This window comes from Arvicanthis niloticus, chromosome 24, assembly GCF_011762505.2.
Source record: "Arvicanthis niloticus isolate mArvNil1 chromosome 24, mArvNil1.pat.X, whole genome shotgun sequence".
Taxonomy (NCBI): Eukaryota; Metazoa; Chordata; class Mammalia; order Rodentia; family Muridae; genus Arvicanthis; species Arvicanthis niloticus.
The window spans coordinates 14,120,228-14,140,260 of NC_133432.1; the positions used below are offsets into that span (position 1 = coordinate 14,120,228).

General features: G+C 48.1%; 1 protein-coding gene and 1 long non-coding RNA gene across 2 annotated transcripts in view; both read left to right on the forward strand.

Moving 5' to 3' along the window:
- The window catches only part of Bcl7a (BAF chromatin remodeling complex subunit BCL7A), a 31,711-nt gene extending 21,360 nt beyond the window's left edge, over positions 1-10,351 (forward strand). The window contains exons 5-6 of the mRNA XM_076922820.1: positions 5,574-5,695; positions 7,333-10,351. Coding sequence (XP_076778935.1) covers positions 5,574-5,695; positions 7,333-7,404 — 194 coding nt within the window. The 3' untranslated portion in view covers positions 7,405-10,351. The remainder of the gene's footprint in view (positions 1-5,573; positions 5,696-7,332) is intronic.
- A 1,807-nt stretch (positions 10,352-12,158) lies between these two features.
- LOC143437768 (uncharacterized) lies at positions 12,159-18,751 on the forward strand. The gene is made up of 3 exons (XR_013107059.1): positions 12,159-12,292; positions 12,499-12,590; positions 18,405-18,751. It is a non-coding gene; the product is annotated as an uncharacterized LOC143437768 (long non-coding RNA).
- The last annotated feature ends 1,282 nt before the right edge of the window (positions 18,752-20,033 follow it).

The following is a 20,033-nucleotide window of genomic DNA, read 5'->3' on the forward strand; positions in this document are numbered from 1 at the left end:
CCGTGCAGATGTTAGGATGTAGATGGAAGTGAGTCTCTTCTACCTCAGGTCTTCTGTGGTTTCGTTCTTCCACCCCAAGAAGCAGCACCAGAGTGCTTGCTTAGCACGCATGAGGCCCTGGGTCCCGTACACACACACACACACACACACACACACACACACACACACACACACACACACACGTTTCTTTGTAATTTCCCTAGTGGCTTTGCTAAAGCCATTTACACCTGTGGCCATGACCTCCTGTCTCATGAGGCTCGAGCCCCCTTCCAGTCAGGACCCACTCAGTCTTCCCAGCATCTTGTTGGTTAGATGATGCTTTAGGCAGAAGGTGGAGGGGCTGGGATAGGCCATAGCCAGACTAACCTGCTGTTCGCTACTGAGTGGCCTTGGACAGGCAACATCAACTCCTCTGCACCTGCCCGCTTTCTTGTTTCTAAAATGCGACAGATAAAAGTGGCTTCCCTTGTCAGATTGTAGCAAGGAATGAAGGAAGTGCTCTCAGCAGAATTCTGGGGTGGACAGAAGGAGCTAGAGAGCTGTGGAGAGGCCCACCCCCACCCCACGTGGGTGAGTGGTTCTGAGGTTATTGGGGCAAGTATGGTTATGTCTGGAGCCACCTCAGCTTCATTCCTATCCTGCTGTCTGGCTATGGCCTCATTTCCCAAGTATTTGAATCTGGGTCCTCTTTCTCCTAACAGGCCGGTTACAGCTCAGCTGTAAGCGTTACATACGTGATGCTGCTTCTGTAACAGCTGTCTTTTATACCCCCACCCTCCAACTGCATCAGAACCTTTATAGGCCCAGATGGCAATCAGACCAGAGTCCTCCTCCAGTCACCCCAGGCCGTTGGGCTTGTACCCACCTGTCTCAGCTCCCTATAGGGAGGGTGCAAGCACAGGACCCATGTGTTCTCCCCACAGGTGGGAAACTGAGACAGTGGGTTCGCCACCAGCTGTTGACCTTGCTTTGAACTTGTTTACTGCTGAGTGAGCTGAGGGAATGACATAATGTCCAAGCTCCCTGGACTAAATTTAGGCCCCGGGAAATAATTTCCCCTGGGTGAGTTCCAGAAGCACCAGGACGCTCAGAGAACAGGCTGCTGTCCTGAGCCCTCAGGCTCTCAAGGAAGCCTCGAGCCTGGGCATGCCTCTGCCAGCAAACGGGCATCGTGAGTCTTCAAATCTCTGGTGACCAACTGCCTTGAGAGCGGTAAACCCTGCCTCCCTCCCTCCCTCCCGTCTGCAGTGCCCAGTGAGTGCTGTAAACAAACTGCCAGCAGAGGCAGACACCAATAAGGCAGACTTTTTAGTTTAACTAGTTGTTGAAGCAAACAAAAAGATTATGAAATAGAATACAAAATTAATGTGGGCTTTTTTCCCCCTTCTTTTTCTCTTTGCAAGCAGAGTATCATGTAACAGCAACAAAGGCTGGTCTTAAACTCCTGACAGCTACATCCAAAGTGCTGAGATTAAAAGTGTGCCATTTTGGCCGGGCGGTGGTGGCGCACACCTTTAATCCCAGCACTTGGGAGGCAGAGGCAGGCGGATTTCTGAGTTCGAGGCCAGCCTGGTCTACAGAGTGAGTTCCAGGACAGCCCGGGCTATACAGAGAAACCGAAACCCTGTCTCGAAAAACCAAAAAAAAAATAAAAATAAAATAAAAATAAAAAAATAAAAGTGTGCCATTTTTGCCTGGCCCTTTAACATTTCCCTTCTTAAAAACATTTTATTTTATGTGTATAAGTGTTTTGCCTTAGGTATGTATGTGTACCATGTACATGCCTGGTACCCTCAAAGGTCAGAAGGTGTTAGACACCCCCCTGGAAGTGACATTTTGGATGGTTTTGAGCCACCATGTGACTGCTGGGAACCAAACCCAGGTCCTCTGCAAGAACAGCCAGTGCTTTTAACCACTGAGCCATTTCCCAGTCTCAGCGTCATCTCCTTTTTAGTCACAGGAAGTTCATGCCCCAGGCCTGGAGTTGCCCAGTTCTCAAGAGGCTGAAGTACAAAGACCACAGATTTAAGGCTAGCCTGGGCTTCATAGCTTCATTGCAAAACCTAGCTCCAAAAAGGAAAGCAGGGGGTGGGGGGAAGGGGGAGGGAGAAAGTCACAGGAAAGGAACCACTTTGGTGGTGATAAAGGGTACAGCTCAGCGGTAGACTTCATGTGTAGTCTATGAGAAGTCCTGGGCTCAACTCCCAAGACCCCAAAGAAAAAACATTTTAAGTAAAAAACATTCTGGTATCTAGGATATTCTGTCACCTCTGTGTAGTTCCAGAATTTTCCTCAGTCCTCAAAGAAACTGCCTATACTGTGCAGTCCCTCTCTTCCATCCTTCACCGTTCCCTAACAATGACAGTCCGCTGTGTGTGTGCGAGGGTGCTATGCGTGCTGACCTGTTGTGGACATTTCATATGAAGAACATCACGTGTCTTGCCTTCCACCTTGTCAAGACAGGTTCTGTCTCGTTTCGGCTGCTGTGCTGTACTGTCCAGGCTAGCTGGCCCTTAAGTTTCTGAGCCAGTCTCCTGTCTTCGTCTCCCGTCTCACAAGTGCTGGGATTACAGATGTGTGCCACCCCGTCCTGATTTTCACATGGGTTCTAGGGAACAAATCTGGGATTTTAGGCTTTTGTGGCTATCTCCCTGGCCCTCCTTTCTTCCTTTTTATGACTGGGTAATATCTACTATAATACTATTTGGCTGTCCCCACAGACGAATCCACCTTCGTAAATAGTGCTCCTGTGGCGTTTGTATTCAAAATTCTGGTCTCTGGACCAGAAAGTAATATTACTGGGTCTTGACAGGTGTGATGGCTCACACCTTTAGTCCCAGCACTTGGGAGGCAGAGGTAGGTGGATCTCTGAGTTCAAGGACAGCCTGGTCTATAGAGCAAGTTCCAGGAGAGTTATGGCTATACAGAGAAACCCTGTCTCAAAAAAAAAAAGAAAAGAAAATCAGTCATATAAAAGTCTTTGAGGAACTGCCATTAACGTAGATTTTCAAGGGGAAATGAAAAGAATCTGAGTCTGTGTCCTGGATAATCCATCAGTTTCCTCCATCTAGGGTTAATTTGGGTTTGGGGATGGGGGGTGTTGAGACAGATTGTCACTATGTAACCCAGATTGGCCTTGAACTCTTTCCTATCCTCCTGCCTCAGCCTTCCAAATGCTAGGTTTACAGACTCCTGCCTCCATCCATGACTGGCTAGTTTGGGATCTGTCCATGCCAGCCCAAGTAACCCTCACAGCCACTGGAAAGGGTTGGGTGGCTGTCAGCAACCTTGTTTTTATAGGGGAGGCAGAGATCTTGTACAGAACAGACTGGTCTGGTGATTTCACCGGGGGTAAAGGCAATGTTTAAACTTAAATCTGTCTCCAAGCTGACTCCCTCTGCACCCCCGGTTGTTGGTGGAGCCCCACCCATGGATTGTAAGAAAGCCCAGCACAGAAACGGTGACCAACTGTGTAAAGGCAGGCTGCTGGTCTGGGTCCAGTGACAGAGTGCTGAGCATCTCGGAGCTCTTACTGGCCCTGCGAGCAGCTGTCTGTACCCCTGCCCGCCCGCCTCAGGCTCTAGACAGCAGCTGGCTGTGTGCCCATATTACTTACATAGTTTTTAGTTGTTGCCTGGATTTTGTACTTTGTTTTTCCTCTGCCTCAGAAAGTAAGCCATGCTTGCTTAGGCACACACCCCCATCTTCAAGATTAAAAATCAAATTTAAATAAAGTCAGGGTGACCTGTCATCGGGGGCCGAGTGTGAACAGCCTAAGCCAGGGTGGGATTTTGGGAAGTGTCTCCTTCCTTGTGTCCTAGAATCTCTAGATAAACTCCAGTGACCCATAGAGTTCCAAGCGCCCATCACTTCTTCCAACCCGCACCTTCCTTTTGCCAAAAAACTGTGAGATGGGGAAGGAGGGAGACTGAAGCATGACAAATAACCCAAGTGATTAGTACCATCAGATAAACGATTGCTTCACAGAACGCCGTTCGGCCAGGTTGTAAGCTCTGTGTATAGAGAATCTGTAAAGATGTGCAAGTGTCTCTGTGCCATCACCATTTAGAGAGAGAGAAAATCTGTATGCACATGAGGGAACAATCTAGAACGGTGGAACTGAGTCCTTTAAAATGCTAGCATGTGTATCTTAGAGGTGTGACCTATCAGTTGAGTTTAGCTGTGCTTTTTGTTTTCCCTTGATGGTTAGCCACCACTGCTTGAGTCTCTTAGAATCATCCTTATTGTTAAGAGAACTGTTGAGTTAGGGAGATAGTTCAGTTGATAAGAGTACTCATCCAGGGCTGGTATCCCCAAAGCCCTGGGGTTGATCCTCACCCCCAAATAAACTGGCTTTGGCAGTGTGCAGCTGTGAATCTCAGCACTCAGGAGGTAGAGTTCATAGGTCCCAAAGTTCAAGGTTATCTATCCTCAGCTATCAATAGAGTCTGAGGCTAGCCTAGGATGTTTGAGACCTGTCTCAAACGGAAAAGGCAGGAGCCGGGCGGTGGTTGCGCACGCCTCTAATCCCAGCTCTTGGGAGGCAGAGGCAGGCGGATTTCTGAGTTCGAGGCCAGTCTGGTCTACAGAGTAAGTGAGTGAGTTCCAGGACAGCCAAGGCTACACAGAGAAACCCTGTCTCGAAAAACCAAAAAAAAAAAAAAAAAAAGAAAAGAAAAGAAAGAAAGAAAGAAAGAAAGAAAGAAAGAAAGAAAAGAAAAGAAAAGAAGAAAAAATAGGCAGGGGCAGCAAGATGGCTCAGCAGGTAAAGGCACTTGTCACTAAGGCTGCCAACTTGAGTTCGGTCCTCAGAACTCACATGGTAGGAGAGGACTGAGTCCATCTGACCTCCGTATATGTATGCACTGTGACATGCAAGCACATATACTAAATAAACAAATGTGTTTTTTTTTAATTAGAGACGAGAGATTTTTCAATAGTCAAGAGCATTGGCTGCTCTTGCAGAGGACCCAAGTTTGATTCCCAGCAAGCACTTGGTGACTCAGAACCATCTGTAACTCCCGTTCCAGGAGATTAGATTTTCTCCCCTGGCCTCCACAGGCAATAGGCACACATGTGGTATACAGACACACATGCAAGCATTACACCTATCTACATAAAATAAAAATAAGAAACTCTTGGAAACACTTGTTTCCTGTTCCCTATGATGTTAGGAGAATGCTAGCTCTGTTCTCTACAACAGCCTAGTGAAGTCTCTGTGGCCATGGCTTCCCTGCTGGAGCGAGGTGACAGCCATGATTGCTGTAGTGCTTGGTGCCCAGCAGAGGGCGCCAGAGACCGGCAGCGTCATGTGCTAAGTAGCCCTCCCTTTTCCTCCAGGCAGAGTAGGTGTGCATGGAAGGCTGGTTGGAGACCCACTGAGCCCACTTGTGACCTGGCTCCTTATAACTGTTTGGCTAGTTGATAAACCAGAAACTTCCCAAGCTCCAATCCAGCTCTGAAAGCTCCCAGCCATAAAACTCCCCAGATCTGGGTATTTTTAGTACTCGGCCCATCTGCTGCAGCTTCTCAAGTGTCTGAAAACAGCTTCTGTTGTCCTGCTTCTTGCTCAGATGCTTCTGATGAGCAAAATTCACAGTCTTCGATGGAAAACTCAGTGAACAGCTCAGAGAAAGCGGAACGGCAGCCATCTGCAGAGTCAGGGTTGACAACAGAAACGTCGGCAATCTCTCAGGTACCTGCAGCTAGGCCTCAGTGGGGTGGGGCTGGGGTTCTCCCTGGTATGTTGAAAGTTATGTTGCTTCCTGTTGGACTGTTAGAAGACTGCTCGTTCATTGAGCAGCTGCTCAAAGTATAAGCCTATGCCACCTGGGACCAGGGTGATGGGAGGGACATGTGCTCCCACTTCCAGAGTCCTCTGGAGTAGAAGATGTGCAGACTGTCATTCTAACCTCAGCTTGGTGATGGTGTGCATTTGGATCCATGAAAACATCCCTGTGACCCCACATCCTTAAGGTTAAGAAAGACATGACCTCAGAAAACTAAAGGCTAGATTACTCTTTGGAATTTTGCATGTTATACAGCCGCCACCGCCCAGACCCCTTCTGTGTTATAACCAGGTATCAGCATCGTCCTTGGATTGTTCAGTGCAAACCTAAGGCCCAGGAGCAGGAGGCAGGTATGATAGAATCTAGCCCAGGTTCAAATCCAGCTCCAGTTAGCTGGGTATGGAGCACGTCAATAACCTCAACTGCTTGGAGAGTTGAGGGAGTAGAATCGCAGGTTCAAAGCCAGCCTGGGACACTTAATGAGAGACCATCCTTATCTGCCTGGCTGGCCCTGTATCCCTGTTGCCTGGAATAGGACCAGGTCTTTAGCAGACTCTATGTTATCCATAATGAAGAGGCGCTAACTTAGGTGGGCGCTAGGCTTGGAGAAAAGGCTCAAATAGAACGTGATGGGGGAGAGAGACCTGGAGCTTGTCACCTAGCCTCCCCGGCATTGCTAAGAGGTCAGGGCTTGTGTTTTCAGGTCAGTGGGGCAAATGTTGGAAGCTTTGTTTCTGTGAGTGGTTTACAGTTTAAGGAGCAGGCAGACTCTGAGAGGTACAGCAGGTAGATCTTGCTAATGGGTATGGGGGTGTGGTAGATGGAAAGAGGGAGCTGTCAGATGCTTTGCAGGCACGGGCTGTATTTCATGCCTGTGGTAACACAGAGACACAGGAAAGGCCAGGGAGCACCAGTTAGCTGTCTGGAGTTTGGTCTCTGGTGATAGGCAAGGTCTGAGAGACCAGCAGTGACTGGAGGTGAATGAGTAGCCTTTTGGGTGACCTTAAAACTTCTTGGGAATTCAATGACCACTTTCCTCTGAGTAGAGTCCATGTATCCGTTCAACAAACGCTGACCACCTGCCCCAAGCCAGGTTCCTTAGCCTGAAGTTGAATAGTTCTGGGTTTTGGGGAAGCCTCCTTAGAAGTGGGTTGCAGAACTAAGCCTTATGCTCAGGTACCTGCACAGATACAGACAGGAAGACTAGTCACAGGGAAACTTGGTCCAGGCTGTGTGTAGTCAAAGGCAATGGGGCTCAAGCACCAGAGGGAACAGCATGGGGAGGGGGTTGTGGTTCAGAGAGACAGTGGTGTTGGGGCAGGCAGGTTTTTTGCTCAGTCTGAACCAGTAGGATTTAAAGTTCTCCGTGTGTCTGGAACCCCCACCACACACAAATACTGCTCATGGGGCTTCAGTCAGAACTATACAGTTTTCTCCCACCCACCCCACCCCTTTCTGTCCCTGCCCCCTCTGGAGCCAACCTGTGCCCTGACCACCCTCCCTGCTTGTACTGACCCCTAGCATTTCTCTTCTTTCCCCAAAGGATTTAGAAGGAGTGCCACCATCTAAAAAGATGAAGCTGGAAACCTCTCAACAGAACTCTGAAGAGATGTAGACGCCCAGTAGGACCCTCTGGTCCATGTTTCATGGCAGGTACATCAGCAGGCTTAATTCTAGGACGCGGCCCAAGCGACTCCTCTTGGGTGCGAGCAGAACTAACGTTTCAAGTTTACTAAGTGCAAATCCAAGAAAAACCTAGAGCGACAGGAACTTCGCAGACACTTGACGGACTCTGCTGTGAAACGAAACACTCGAACCTTCAAGTGACTGTCCTCGGGGAGGAGGGCCGACAGCTCAGGAGTGTCTGCACACTGTCTCGGAAGCCAAGATTACATTTGTGTTGCTGCTGTATTCCCCGCCCCCACTTCTCTATTTAACGGTATAAGCTATTTGAGGGTGGTACCAATCAGGAATTTGCTTTCCATAGGGGCTTTTTGGCTCTTCAACCAGTTCCTTCTGCTTTCTTTTTTTGTGCCTTGTACCCTAGAGGTGACCTCTTGGCATGCTTCCTGGTTTTTGCATCTCTCCTGGCAAAGTGCCCACTTGTTTTGGTTGGCTGCTGCCCCCCCTTACTGCCTCTCTCCTCCTTGCCCCAAGACTGCTTCACAACAAGCAGGGTAGTGCAGCCGACGATCAGGCACCTTTCAGTGGCTCCTGGTTCAGGTGAGCAGCGTCTGGGCACACCCTGAACCCCAACTTCCAGGGCTCCTGGGGCTACAAGTTCAGCCCTTTTTCCCAAGGGCTGGCCTCCTTGGTTCAGGACATGCCCTCACCTTCTGGAGCCATGGAGGCTAGGGGTTTGCAAGCCACAGCAGCAGCCCAGATTGACATGCAAAGCCTTTAGATTTTTCTGGCACTTCCACCCTATTCTTCACCCCCCCCCCCACTCTGGCCACAACTGGCACTGCTCTCTCCAGGTCCTCCGAAGACGAAATGACTGACTGAGCTTGTCTCCTTAGGATAGTACAGGGCTGGGGAGGTTGGGAGCAGGCAGCAGGAATAGCTGGTGCTGAACTCTCCCACAGGACATTGCTTGGATTTCAAATCCATGGAAACCTGTTGCCCTTTGTCCCTGTCTCCTATCCCCCACCCCCCACCCCCAGCCCCCAAAATCCCAGGCAGGATGCTCCTGGTATGTTCTGACTCTCAGAGGCAACAGGTGGATGGAGCCTCATTCCCAGTACCTACTGTAGGTCTCCATTGGGGATCGGACCTTAACCGTTGGGCCTCAAAGGCCAGAAGCAAGGCACAGAGGAACCGGGAAGATTTGCACACACCCCCAGAAAGGAGCCTCCGAGGCGCTCCCTTCCCCTGCTCTCGATTGCACCGAGACAGCTTTCTCTCACTCAGTGGAGACACCACTTGGACGGACTGCCAGCTGTTGATCTCTGAGGCCTGGTTTGCTCTTAACTCCTTTACTGGACCCCTCAGACCTTAAAAGCTTCCCCTATGCTTTCTTACTGCACTGGAGTTCGAACTCCCTATGAGTTGTATGTGGGGGGAGGGGGGACGGGGTGGTTTTTGTCTTTTTTTGTTCTTGTTTTGTTTTGTTTGCTAATTGGTGCATATTCAGGTACCACCTTTTGATGTGTGGATCTTTCTCCAAACCACCATGAGAAGTGTCTGCCAGGCTCCATTTTCTAAGAGTTTCTGAGGGGACAGCTCCCGTTTCTGTTTTTGGTTTTAAAGGAGCTGTCTATTTCCTATAGTTCAAGAAGAATCAAAATGTTCCTGAATTTTAAATACCTCATGCAAAAATATCTCCTGAAATAAGGGAAGAAAAAAAAAAACTTTGAAAATCGTAATGTTGAAGTTAGCAATGCTAAAATGTTTCTGTCTTAAAAAATTTTTTTTTTCTTGTACTTCGCGATTTTGCCCCTCGGGCGGTCAGGTCTGTGAGGAACTGTGTTCTGCGTCTTGGCCGTGAAGCAGCCAGATGCACGACCTCCAACGTATCTCAAGGTCAAGGCGGCTTTACCTCCAGATCCTAGAGTTAGGGCAACATTTTTCTTTTGCAGCAAAACTCCATTTTGGTGAAAGATGAATTTGGATATTTATTTCTTTTTCTGGGAAACAAGAGGTTACAACGTGAACAGCTGAGGGAGAACCCAACACGGGCATCCACGGAGCCAGCAGGGCGGCCAGGGCCGCCTGTACCTCTTCTACTCTCTGCAGCCTCTCTGGACAGTCAGGAGGAGTTGATGCAGTTGAGAATGAAGACAACGATGAGGTCCACGGTACCGAGGCTGTCGTTAGTTTTTCTCTGAAGTGCCTGAAGGTAGGAATGGGCCGTCGATAGGGGACTACTGTTCAGATGCCCCCACCTCCGACGGCCACGCCAGGCAAAGAGCCAGCAGCCCTGCACTCCACGCTGGCCAGGAACGCCTTCCACGAGGAGCGGTCAGACTGCAAAATCCAATGTGCTTCCTTCCCCGCCACGGTCCTCTCTGGAGCCGATGGTCCCCGTCCCTGAACCCCCAGCCCTCATCCCCACCACAGAATCTAAGACCTTTCATCTGGCCGAGCCAGGGGCAGGGGATCCTAAGCAAATGCCCTCCGTGGACATCAGGCCCCATGGGCTAAAGGGCTCCCAGGGCAAACTTCCCCCAAAACTTGAAGGTGGGGGAATGGCGGCTACACATTCCACAAAGTGCTGCGCTTGCACCCACAACCCGGAAGGAAGGCTCTTAAGCGATTCTTAGAGGGTGGTGACTGCCCATCGTCAGACGGTGTCGTGGTTTGGAATGTTAATTATTGCCGAGGACCTGGTTAGAGGTATAAAGACCTTTTTTCACTATTACCTAATTTTTTTTTTCCTCTTACAAATTTTTTTTGGTGTGTTGTACAGCCGTATAATTTTTCACTTATTTATTCCATCAGTAGATATTGTTTGTACAATGTACAATGGTTTCATTTCAAAAAAATAATAAAAAAAAAGTTCTGATCATGAGTTTGGTGGCTTAGCCCATTGTAATAAAGAATAAAATCAGGTGGATAATGAAGATGTCCTTCCTTGGCTCTTTGGACTTCTTTTGTAAGTCTGGTAAGTTCCTTATAGGAGACGCTACTGCTGGTCAAAGTTACGATGGCTGCCATTATTAAACCCCAGGTGAGTGCTAGGCCAGCACTAGACACTCCTTTCTGTGGCTGGATGTTGTCTATTACCTTGTAAGTGGACAGCAAGGTTGCGCCTTGTCCAGCTTACATAGCCAGGTAACGCTCCAGCCTAAAAGCTATACCTGAGCCAGGAGTTGTGGCGCAGACTGGTAATCACAGCACTTGGCAGGCTGAGGCAGAAGGATTGCTGAGAGTTCGAGGCCTGGACTACTTAAACAAATAGCAAGCTAGCAGGGCCACTTAGCAAGATCCTGTCTTAAAAAAAAAAAAAAAAGCACTTACCTAGTATGTGTGAAGCCCTGGGTTCAGTCCTCAGCAGCACATAAAACAGGCTGATACATGCCTGTGATTTTAGTACTGGGAAGATGGGCAGGAGAACTAGAAGCTCAAGGTTTTCCCTAGCTACATTGAAAGTTCCAGGGATACATGATACCAAAGAGGAAAAAGAAAAATTCTGTCATGTTAGCAGTTCTGGTCACCAAATACTGACAAGGATGAGGAGGAAGGATCAAAGATTTGAGCCAGCTTGGACTAGACCATTAAAAGGGGCTGGCGAGATATAGCTCAGCAGTTAACAGCACTTGCTGTCCTCGAACAAGACCCAGGTTCTGTTTCGTGCATCCGCATGGACAGCTCACAACCATCTGTGACTCCAGTTCCGGGGGATCCAACACACTCTTCTGGCCTCTCCAGGCACCAGTGATGCATAGGAGGCAGATCCGTATATGCAAGCAAAACATTCATACACGTGAATCTAAAGATAGTAAATCTTCATTTAAAAGGTTCAGAGCAGCTAGCTGTAGGGCTGGTAAATGTGGTTTAGACCAGTGGTTCTCAACCTTCCCAATGCTGAGGTCCTTCCTTGCTGCTTCATAACTGTAATTTTTGCTACTTTTGGGAATTGTAATGCAAACAACTTGTGTTTTCTGATGGTCTTGGGTGACCCGTATGAAAAGGTCATCTGTCATCCCGGGGGTCATGATCCACATTTGAGAACCACTGGCTTATAGAGGGGAAAGGTCTTCATTACCCAGCCTGCCTTAGGAAGCTGAGATTGATTCCCTGCCCAGTGGAAGGAGAGACCCGACTGACACAAGCTGTCCTCTGACACCCACCACGGTACGTGCATATCCGCACAAGCACGCACTAGAGATAAAATGAAAAGGTTGAGCTTGGTCAGTAGAGTGCTTGCCTAACGTGTTTGAAACCCGGGGGTTGATTCTCAGAATCACATTAGGCAGGTGTGTGATATAATTGTAGAGGTGGGAAGATCAGAGGTCAAGTTCATCCTCAGCCTCTTTCCAAAAAGAAGTCACATCCCAACACCACTGTTTCTCTTGGGTGTTGGGGGGCACAGGGTCTCTATTTTCTGGCTTTTTGTTTTGGGGTTTGCTTTTAGGGTTTTTTGTTTTGGGTTTTTTGTTTTGTTTTGTTTTGTTTTTAAAGATAAGGCTTCACTTTCGGTTCTCCCTTTTCTACCACAAGGGTGTGTTGAGGTTATGTCCGGGTTCTGCTTGTTGAGGTTTGGTCTGTTGGTATGTATCGTCATGCTAAATCCTGTACCGGAAGGGAAGGTCTAGGCCTAAGTGAATTCTACAAGTTGACAAGCTTTTGTTGCACAAACCTTGATGTAAAACTATTGGTTAAATAAAATTGGCTCTAGCCAACTCCTGGAGGGATTAGAGGTAGGTGGATTTTGAGTTACTTGGTTAGGGGTGGAGAAAAGAGAAAAAGGAGGAGAAACCAAAGGGAGGAGGAAGAATGAGAGGAGAGGAGGAAGCCGCCTGTGAGGAGAGATAGACCATGAACACACGGCCGGAGAAACGGCAAGTATCTGGGGTACACGGCTAGGGAGGTAGCCAGGCCAGCAGATAAAAGGGTACATTAGGGGTTACCCCTCAATAATTATCAAAGCCAAACAATATCAAAGTCTCATTTATTTGTAAACTAGGTGGGTGGGGGAATAAGTCTAAATCAGTTGTACTACACAGGGTACCCCAAGCCTGAATTTTTTGTTTTTGTTTTAAAACAGGGTCTTGCTGTGTAACTTAAATTGGCTTAAAACTTGTGATTCTCCTGTCTCAGCCTCTGAAGTGTCGGAGTTGTAAGGGGATACATACATAGGTATGTACCACCATGCTTGGCTCCAAAAGAAAGAAAAAGTCATGCCTTCCCTTCAGATCTGTGTCCCATCATGGACGTTACTCTTCTGCATTCTACACTGCAGGAGGCTCTGGTGGAGGAACTTGGTGGACACGGTTGTGTTGCAGCCTCTTCTTGCCTGTAGCTGGGCAGCTACTCACCAGTGGTCAGGCCCAAACCAGAGCCATCTGGCTTGTTCTCAGCCGTCCCTCGTGGGCTTTTTCCTGCCTGTGCAGTCTCACTTCTTGCAGCTGAAACTTGGCTCTGGTCCCAGGCGGTGAGCTTAGGAAGTTTGTCCAAGAGGTCTGGGGAGATGAATGTCCTCTTTTTTTTGGGGGGGGGGTGTTTTGAGACAGGGTTTCTGTGTAGCCCTGGCTGTCCTGGAACTCACTCTGTAGACCAGGCTGGCCTCGAACTCAGAAATCCGCCTGCCTCTGCCTCCCAAGTGCCGGGATTAAAGGCGTGCGCCACCACCGCCTGGCCAATGAATGTCCTCTTGTATCTGCTTCTCCTTCCCACTCCTCTTCATTGTGTACCCGGGTTTTTTGTTTGTTTTATTTTTGTTTTTGTTTTTTATCAGAATTGGTTGCTAAATCAACTTCTGCTGCTAGGAAAAGTCCAGCTGTATAAAACACAAATCACAGGGAACTTATTTACTTAACAGGGTTTAAAAAGAGAGAGAGAGAGAAAAAAAAAAAAAAGAATCTACTGGCTCAGTGGTGTGCATTCATGGCTTGCTCTATGTCCCTGGATTCATACCACTCCCATGCTCGCTCTGAGAATCTTGCCCTTTCTCCTACCTATGTCTCTAGTCCCCAGTTCTGTCTCTGTTCTGTGTCACTTTCTCCATGGCTCTGAGTGTCTCTTGACTATGTGGAGCTGTTTTCTTTGATATTTTCCTTCATGTTAGGTAACTCGTGCACAGAGCAAGCATTTGTTGAGCAGGATCTGTAAGATAAGAAGGGTCCTGGGCGGTTGTGACTCACTTGGCTGAAAAGTTGAGCCAAAGTTCTAAGCACAATGCCCAGTCTGGGTCAAGGGGATGTGTGTGTTCTGAAGGCAGGGGTCAGTGAAGCTCCCAGAGGAATGGATGGACCTCAGGCAGGGAGCTGAGACACCCACTTTCCCCAGCTGATTGCAAGGGGTAGCTGGTAGTTTCTGAGCCAAGGCTCTGCTTGACTAGAGACTTGTTGCAGGTGAACACTATGGACTGAAAAAGGCTGCACCAGAGGGGAAGGCAGGGCAGAAGGGAACCATGACAACGGGCCAAGCAGTGTCATATATTCCCAGGTGAGCTGAAGACAGTAAATATTGCAGCCGCCAAATAGCAGGGAGGAGTCAGTGGGCTGCCAAAGGCAGGAAAAAAAAAAAAAAAAAAAAAAGCTCAAGTCCCTGGGAAACCACTGAGGTAGGTCAGTGGTAGAATTAAGGATAGACGATAGTAGACTGCTTGGGCCAGTTGCATTTCTCTCTGCCTCCACCAGGGGACACCCCTCATCACTGTTTTTAATTGTTAGTCTTGGCTGTCCAGCTGAGGCAATCTCTAGACTACAATCAATGGTTCAGGGACGTAAAGAGGTGCAATGAGAGTCAGCTTGGGGAATTTCGTGGGCACTGGTTTAAAGATGGCTTTTGGAGCCCGTGTCCAGGTTGTTAAACGTGACTGAAGCCAACACAAAGTTTTGAGAGCTGGTGAGGATGCATTTTGTGTTAGGGAAGCAGCCCCAGTTGCCTCTTTCCAACCTGTTGGTCCTGTGAGGCCTGGAAGGGTTAGGCCAGTTTGTAAGAGTCTTTCCCAGGTAAGACCTCAGCCACCATCCCAGGGCTCAGAGTGTCTATTTGATGACTGCAGTCTTGACAGATCTCTCCAATTCTTGAGTCCTCTTTGCTAAAAATACAGACAAGACATGTCAGGAACATCTGCCCCGGCTCCAAATCATCCCCATTTTAGAGCTGTGTGACGAGGATTTTGAAATTTCAAAGCCAAGGACAAGAAGATAAACAGAAAAATATGGACCTAGTTCAGACCATCCATACAGCCTTTTCCGGAGTCTTCTGCACTCTCGTGCTATGTGGTTACCCTCAGGCAAGTGTCTTACACTTTCTCAATTATAAAAAGGGGAGAATAATAGAGCCCGCTGCTAATTGTAAAAGTTTACATTTTATTTGGTGGTGGTGGTGGTGGTGGTGATACAGGGTTGAGAGAGTGCGCATACCACAGCCAGTATGGAGGACAGTCTGCAGGATGATTGACATTGGACTTGACCAACCAGAGTGCTCCACCCACTGATTAGTCCTTGTGGGATACGTGGAGCTCCCAGGACGCAGTCAGAGAAAAAGAGATTCTAGGGCTGAGGAAAAGAGCGTGAATACAGGACTTCAGGTCAGATAACATATCCCAGCCCTGAGCATTGGGCTCAGGAATGCAAGTCCTGAAAGGGCTCAGTGGAACAGCCCACTGGAGACACATTCTTCCAGTACCTCCCGCTTTTCTTCATCTGCTGACTGAAAGGGCCTCCAGGAGGCAAGGTCAGGCCTTGGGTGCTGTGTCTCTCCGGGATACCCCCTGGGATACTGGTACCCTTGGATGCAATTTGGCTTGAGGTCGTGGCCTTTCTCTCTCCAGACCTTGGAGGAAATAACAATCTGCTTTGCAACAAGGAACCTCTAGGGGTTCTCTGCTCAGTTATCCCTTAGGACTCCCTTAGCGATGAGTTCATCCGACCTCTTTGTAACCTTGAATGACAGTTTAGGACAGAATCAGCAGCTCTGCTATACAACAAGGGAAACTGAAACATAACTGAAGAAGCTCCATAGGGACTCAGGGAGGCAGTGTTGAAATGTAGCCTTTCATCTACTAGGTATGAGCTGGCAAATCCAGCCCGCCCTCCTGTTTTTGTAAATGAAGTTTTATTGTACCATAACCATAGGCGTTCACTTATGTACTGTCCCTGCCTGCTTTCATCGTATAGCTGTGGAACTTAGTCATTGCAGCAGAGACTCGACTTCCATCGCCGAAAATAACCTCTGGCCCTTTACAAGGTTTGCCAAACCTTGGACAAAACCACAGTAGTTGAAAGAACAGTAACATTCAAGCTAAGAGTAGTGGGATATGTCTGTAAACCCAGCAGTGGAAGAAAGCTGAGGCAGGAGGATTACGAATTTATAGTCATCCTCAGCTACCCTAAAGCTGGAGGCCAGCCTGGGCTATGGGAGATCTTGTCTCAAGAAAAACAGAAAAAAACCCGAGAACTTCCTGCTTCCTGTGAACCCTTAGGCTGAGCTTTGCAGCCGAGTGAAGATCTCTGGTGTTAAGGGGGTTTCTTTTTTTAATGTCACCCTCTTGCCTTGATGATCTTTCTGTGGCTTGTTTTGCAGCTTGGCTTGGGGTCAAACCTCAGCCAAGTGAATTCTTCCTAGGATATCCCTACCCCAACCAATGACCAGGACTCGAGTTCCCCTATACTCTAACTTTCTGTGGTCAAGGTTCAGGACACCCCCTCGCCCCGCCCCTGTCAACTATTTGCGTTGGAAATTCAATCATGTATGACCTGGTGCAGTTAGATTTCACAGGCCCCATCCTAGTATCCTGCTACCTTCAAAGAAATCTCCCTATTGATAATGAAAAGAACAGAGGAAAGTAGGGGTGAATCTGAAAGGCCAACAGGACAGAAGTGCTCAGTGTCACTGAACTTGAGTGTGTGGGAAACCCACCAGGAGTGTTGCCTAGGGACAGCCTGACTCCTTGTTCATTGTAAGTAAGAATTAAGCTTTAAATTCTAGAAAGTGCAGTTACCTAATAACCCTGTTGTGCTGGTTGTCCCCAGCTGTCACAGCCTCTCATGAGTGGGACTGATGGCCACGGATGGCATCTCACCATTTTCAGTGGGATCTTTTGAAATGAAAACCTTATCATGGTATCCATATTTATGAACGGTTGGATGGGATCAGGGCTTCCCAAGATTTTAAATTTGTAATGAAGACACTTTTAAATAAGGTTTTATAGTTCTTACAAGAAGCAAACAAAAACAATACTCTGGTTAGATTGTATGCTTGAAATCGGTACACAGCTGGGTGTGGAGGCGTACTGCTGTCATTACTACACTCAGGTACCTGAGGCAGAAGGCTTGTTAAACCTTCTAGTCTGGGACTACAGGGATGGTTCAGTGGTTAGGAGCACTGGCTGCTCTTCCAGAAGATCCAGGTTCATCACCCACATGGCAACTCACAACCTAGTTCCATGGGATCAGACACCCTCACATCAATGCACATAAAGTTTTTTGTTTTGTTTTGTTTTGTTTTCAAGACAGGGTTTCTCTGTGTAGCCCTGGCTGTCCTGGAACTCACTCTGTAGACCAGGCTGGCCTTGAACTCAGAAATCCGCCTGCCTCTGCCTCCCAAGTGCTGGGATCAAAGGCGTGCACCACCACTGCCTGGGTGCACATAAAGTTAAATAAATAAATAGATAAATAGATAAATAAATAAATAAAAATCCAAAGCAGCCAAGGCTACACAGAGAAACCCTGTCTTGAAAAGCAAGAACAAGAAAACGGAGGAGGAGGAGGAGAGGCATAGAGAGAATTTTTGTATGATATAGTATACATAGTAGTTGTTCAATAAATGCTGGTCATTTTATGATCATTAAAGTTTTGGTCTTGAAAAGAAAGAAAGAAAATAAATGGTCCAGGGGCTGGAGAAATGACTCGGTGATTTAGATCACTTGATTCCCTTGCAGAGGACCTGAGTTAAATTCCCAGCACTCACATGGTGTCTCACAACCAACCGTTACTTCAGTTCCAGGGGATTTAATGCTCTCTCTCTTCAGAAGTCAGGCACACATGATGTACAGGTACATGCAAATGTAACACTTTCACACCTATGGTAAACAGACAAACAAAAACCAGTTCAAGACCAGCCTAGATTACAAAGCAAGACCCTAGCTCAAGGCTGGCAGGAGAAACTTTGTCTCGAAAAACAAAAACAAACAAAAAGGTCCTAATCTCAAAGACAGAGAGGGAGAGAAACCTGTAATCCAGCACATCAGAGGCGAAGGCAGGATGATCAGGAGTTCAAAGTCATCTTCAGCTACATAGCAAGCTGGCCGTCAGCCTCAGATACATAAGAGCCTGTCTTTTGTCAAAAAGGAAAAAAAATCCATGTCTGAGTTCTTTGCCTGCTCTTGTGTGTGTGTGTATTATGTAAATACTTGGCACATGCAAAAGCCAGAAAAGGGCTTTGGTGTCCTGGGACTGGAATTACAGGCTGTTGTTAGCTGCTTTGTGGATTCTGGGAACAGAACCTAGGTCCTTTGTGAAAGAGACAGACAAGTCCTCTTAAACATCACTCCATCCCTGAATATATGTTTTGATAAAACTAGATAGAAATAAACTAGTCCAAACCCGTAGTTATTTATTTCTTCACCCACCTATACTTCCATTTCCCTATCTGTAAGACTGGAGTGACATTTGTCCCTTCCCCCTCAAAGTTGTGTGTGGGGACACACAAAATGAGGACTTGGAAAGCTATGTAAATGGCTGGGCGTGCCCTGCCATAGAATTCTTCTGGGTCCTTCTAAGATAAGGTGCTTGTTGCTTGTTGGCAAAGGTATCAGTGTCTCTCTGGCCAGAGGTGACAACTGAAGAGAAGGGGATCCTGTTTGGCTTAGCATATCCGACCTGCCGCAGGCCCCGGCTGCCCAGCCACGCGCAGCGGATGCACCGGCCCTGAACTCTTTCTCCGAGTAGTCCCCAGAGGCAAAGGCTGCCTTTCAGTTTCTCCACTTGTTTATTTTCGAAGGGACGTTGCCAGACCACAAGGCCACCCCTGCCCTTTCATGGTGTGCTACGGGAGACTTCAGGAAGAGCGAGAAGAAGTCAAGACCCAGAAACCAAAGGACCTGCCAGCAAAGGACCGAAAGAAGCCCCAGCTGTTAGATTGCAGGGGCGCATCCGGCAGGCGACTCAGTTGCAAAGTGGGATCAGAAAAGTCCCCTGAAAACCCGGAACCTGGAGAACGCTGATAGGGCTGATGATGATTACAAACATCCACTAAGCGGTGCCGAGATAATCGGACATCCGTGTGCAAAAACAATGACCCTGTACTTGGTACCTTATCACAAAATAAACCAGAAGTAACCCACAGAAGATGGCTCAGTGGTTAAGAGCATATACTGGCTGGGCATAGTGGCTCATACTTTTAATCCCAGCCCTTAGGAGGAAGAAGCAGGTGGAACTCTGGGAGTTTAAGACCAGTGTAGCAATTTCCATAGCAATTTCCAGAGAAGCCAGGGCTAAAATAGTGAGACCATATTTTAAAACAATAGCCAGGTGGCTCTTACCTTTAATCCCAGCAATCAGGAGGCAGAGGCAGGTGGATCTCTGAGTTTGAGGGGAGCCTGGTCTACAGAGTGAGTTCTAAGACAAAGAAACCCTGTCTGGAAAACAACCAACCAACCAAAACACAAAACAAAATAAAAATAGAAAAAGGAGGGAGGGGCTGGAGCCACGGCTCAGAGTTGAAGAGCGCTGGAGGTGTCCGTGGTTAGTCTAGGCTCCGCCCACGGTTACCTGGCAACAGCCAGGTATGGGGGGGGGACTCACTATAAAAGGGGCTGCTTGCCCCCCCCTCTTGCCTTCTTGCTCTTGATCTGTCCTCTTCCTCCTGCTCACCCTCACTCCCCATGCCCCTCCCCCTCTCTCCACGTGCTCACGGTTGGCCACTACTTCTCTCTCTTTCTACTCCCTCAACTCCCCTCCCCATGTCCTGAATAAACTCTATTCTATACTATACCGTCCTCCTGTGCTGGTACCGTCCTCCTGTGGCTGGTCCCGCAGGATGAAGGGATGCCTCAGCATGGGCCCGCAGAGGCACCCCCTTCCCCCACACCCGACTACACATCAGCCAAACACATCCCTTCTCTCTTTTTTATAAAACAACAGGATGCTCTTGCCGAGGACCTGGATTCAAGATTTCCAGCACCCACATGGTAACTCACAAACTTCTTGTAACTCCAGTCACAGATCCAATGCTTCCTTCTGGCCTTTGTAGACGTCTGTGCTCCTGTGCTCATCCACACACAGAGACAACACAAATAAGTAAATCTTTTAAAAGGAAAGAAAAGGAAGGAAACAAGGTTGCTCAAGATAGTACAGTGAGTAGAGGCACGCATAGCCGAGCCTGAAAGGCTGAGTCACAAACTGAAATTCCCAGGAGAAGGTGACCAGTCTCCTCTCCCGTGCTGCCAAGTGGTCTTTGGGATTGGAGACACCAGGGAGAGAAGAGAGTAGGAAGGGGGTGTGACAGTTACTCTTCATTGTCAACCTGGCTATATTTGGATTCTTCTAGAAGCACACACCTCTGGATGTCCATAAGAGGAAAGTTGAGGGAAGATTAACTGAGCAGGAGAGAGAACCATTCTGAACATGA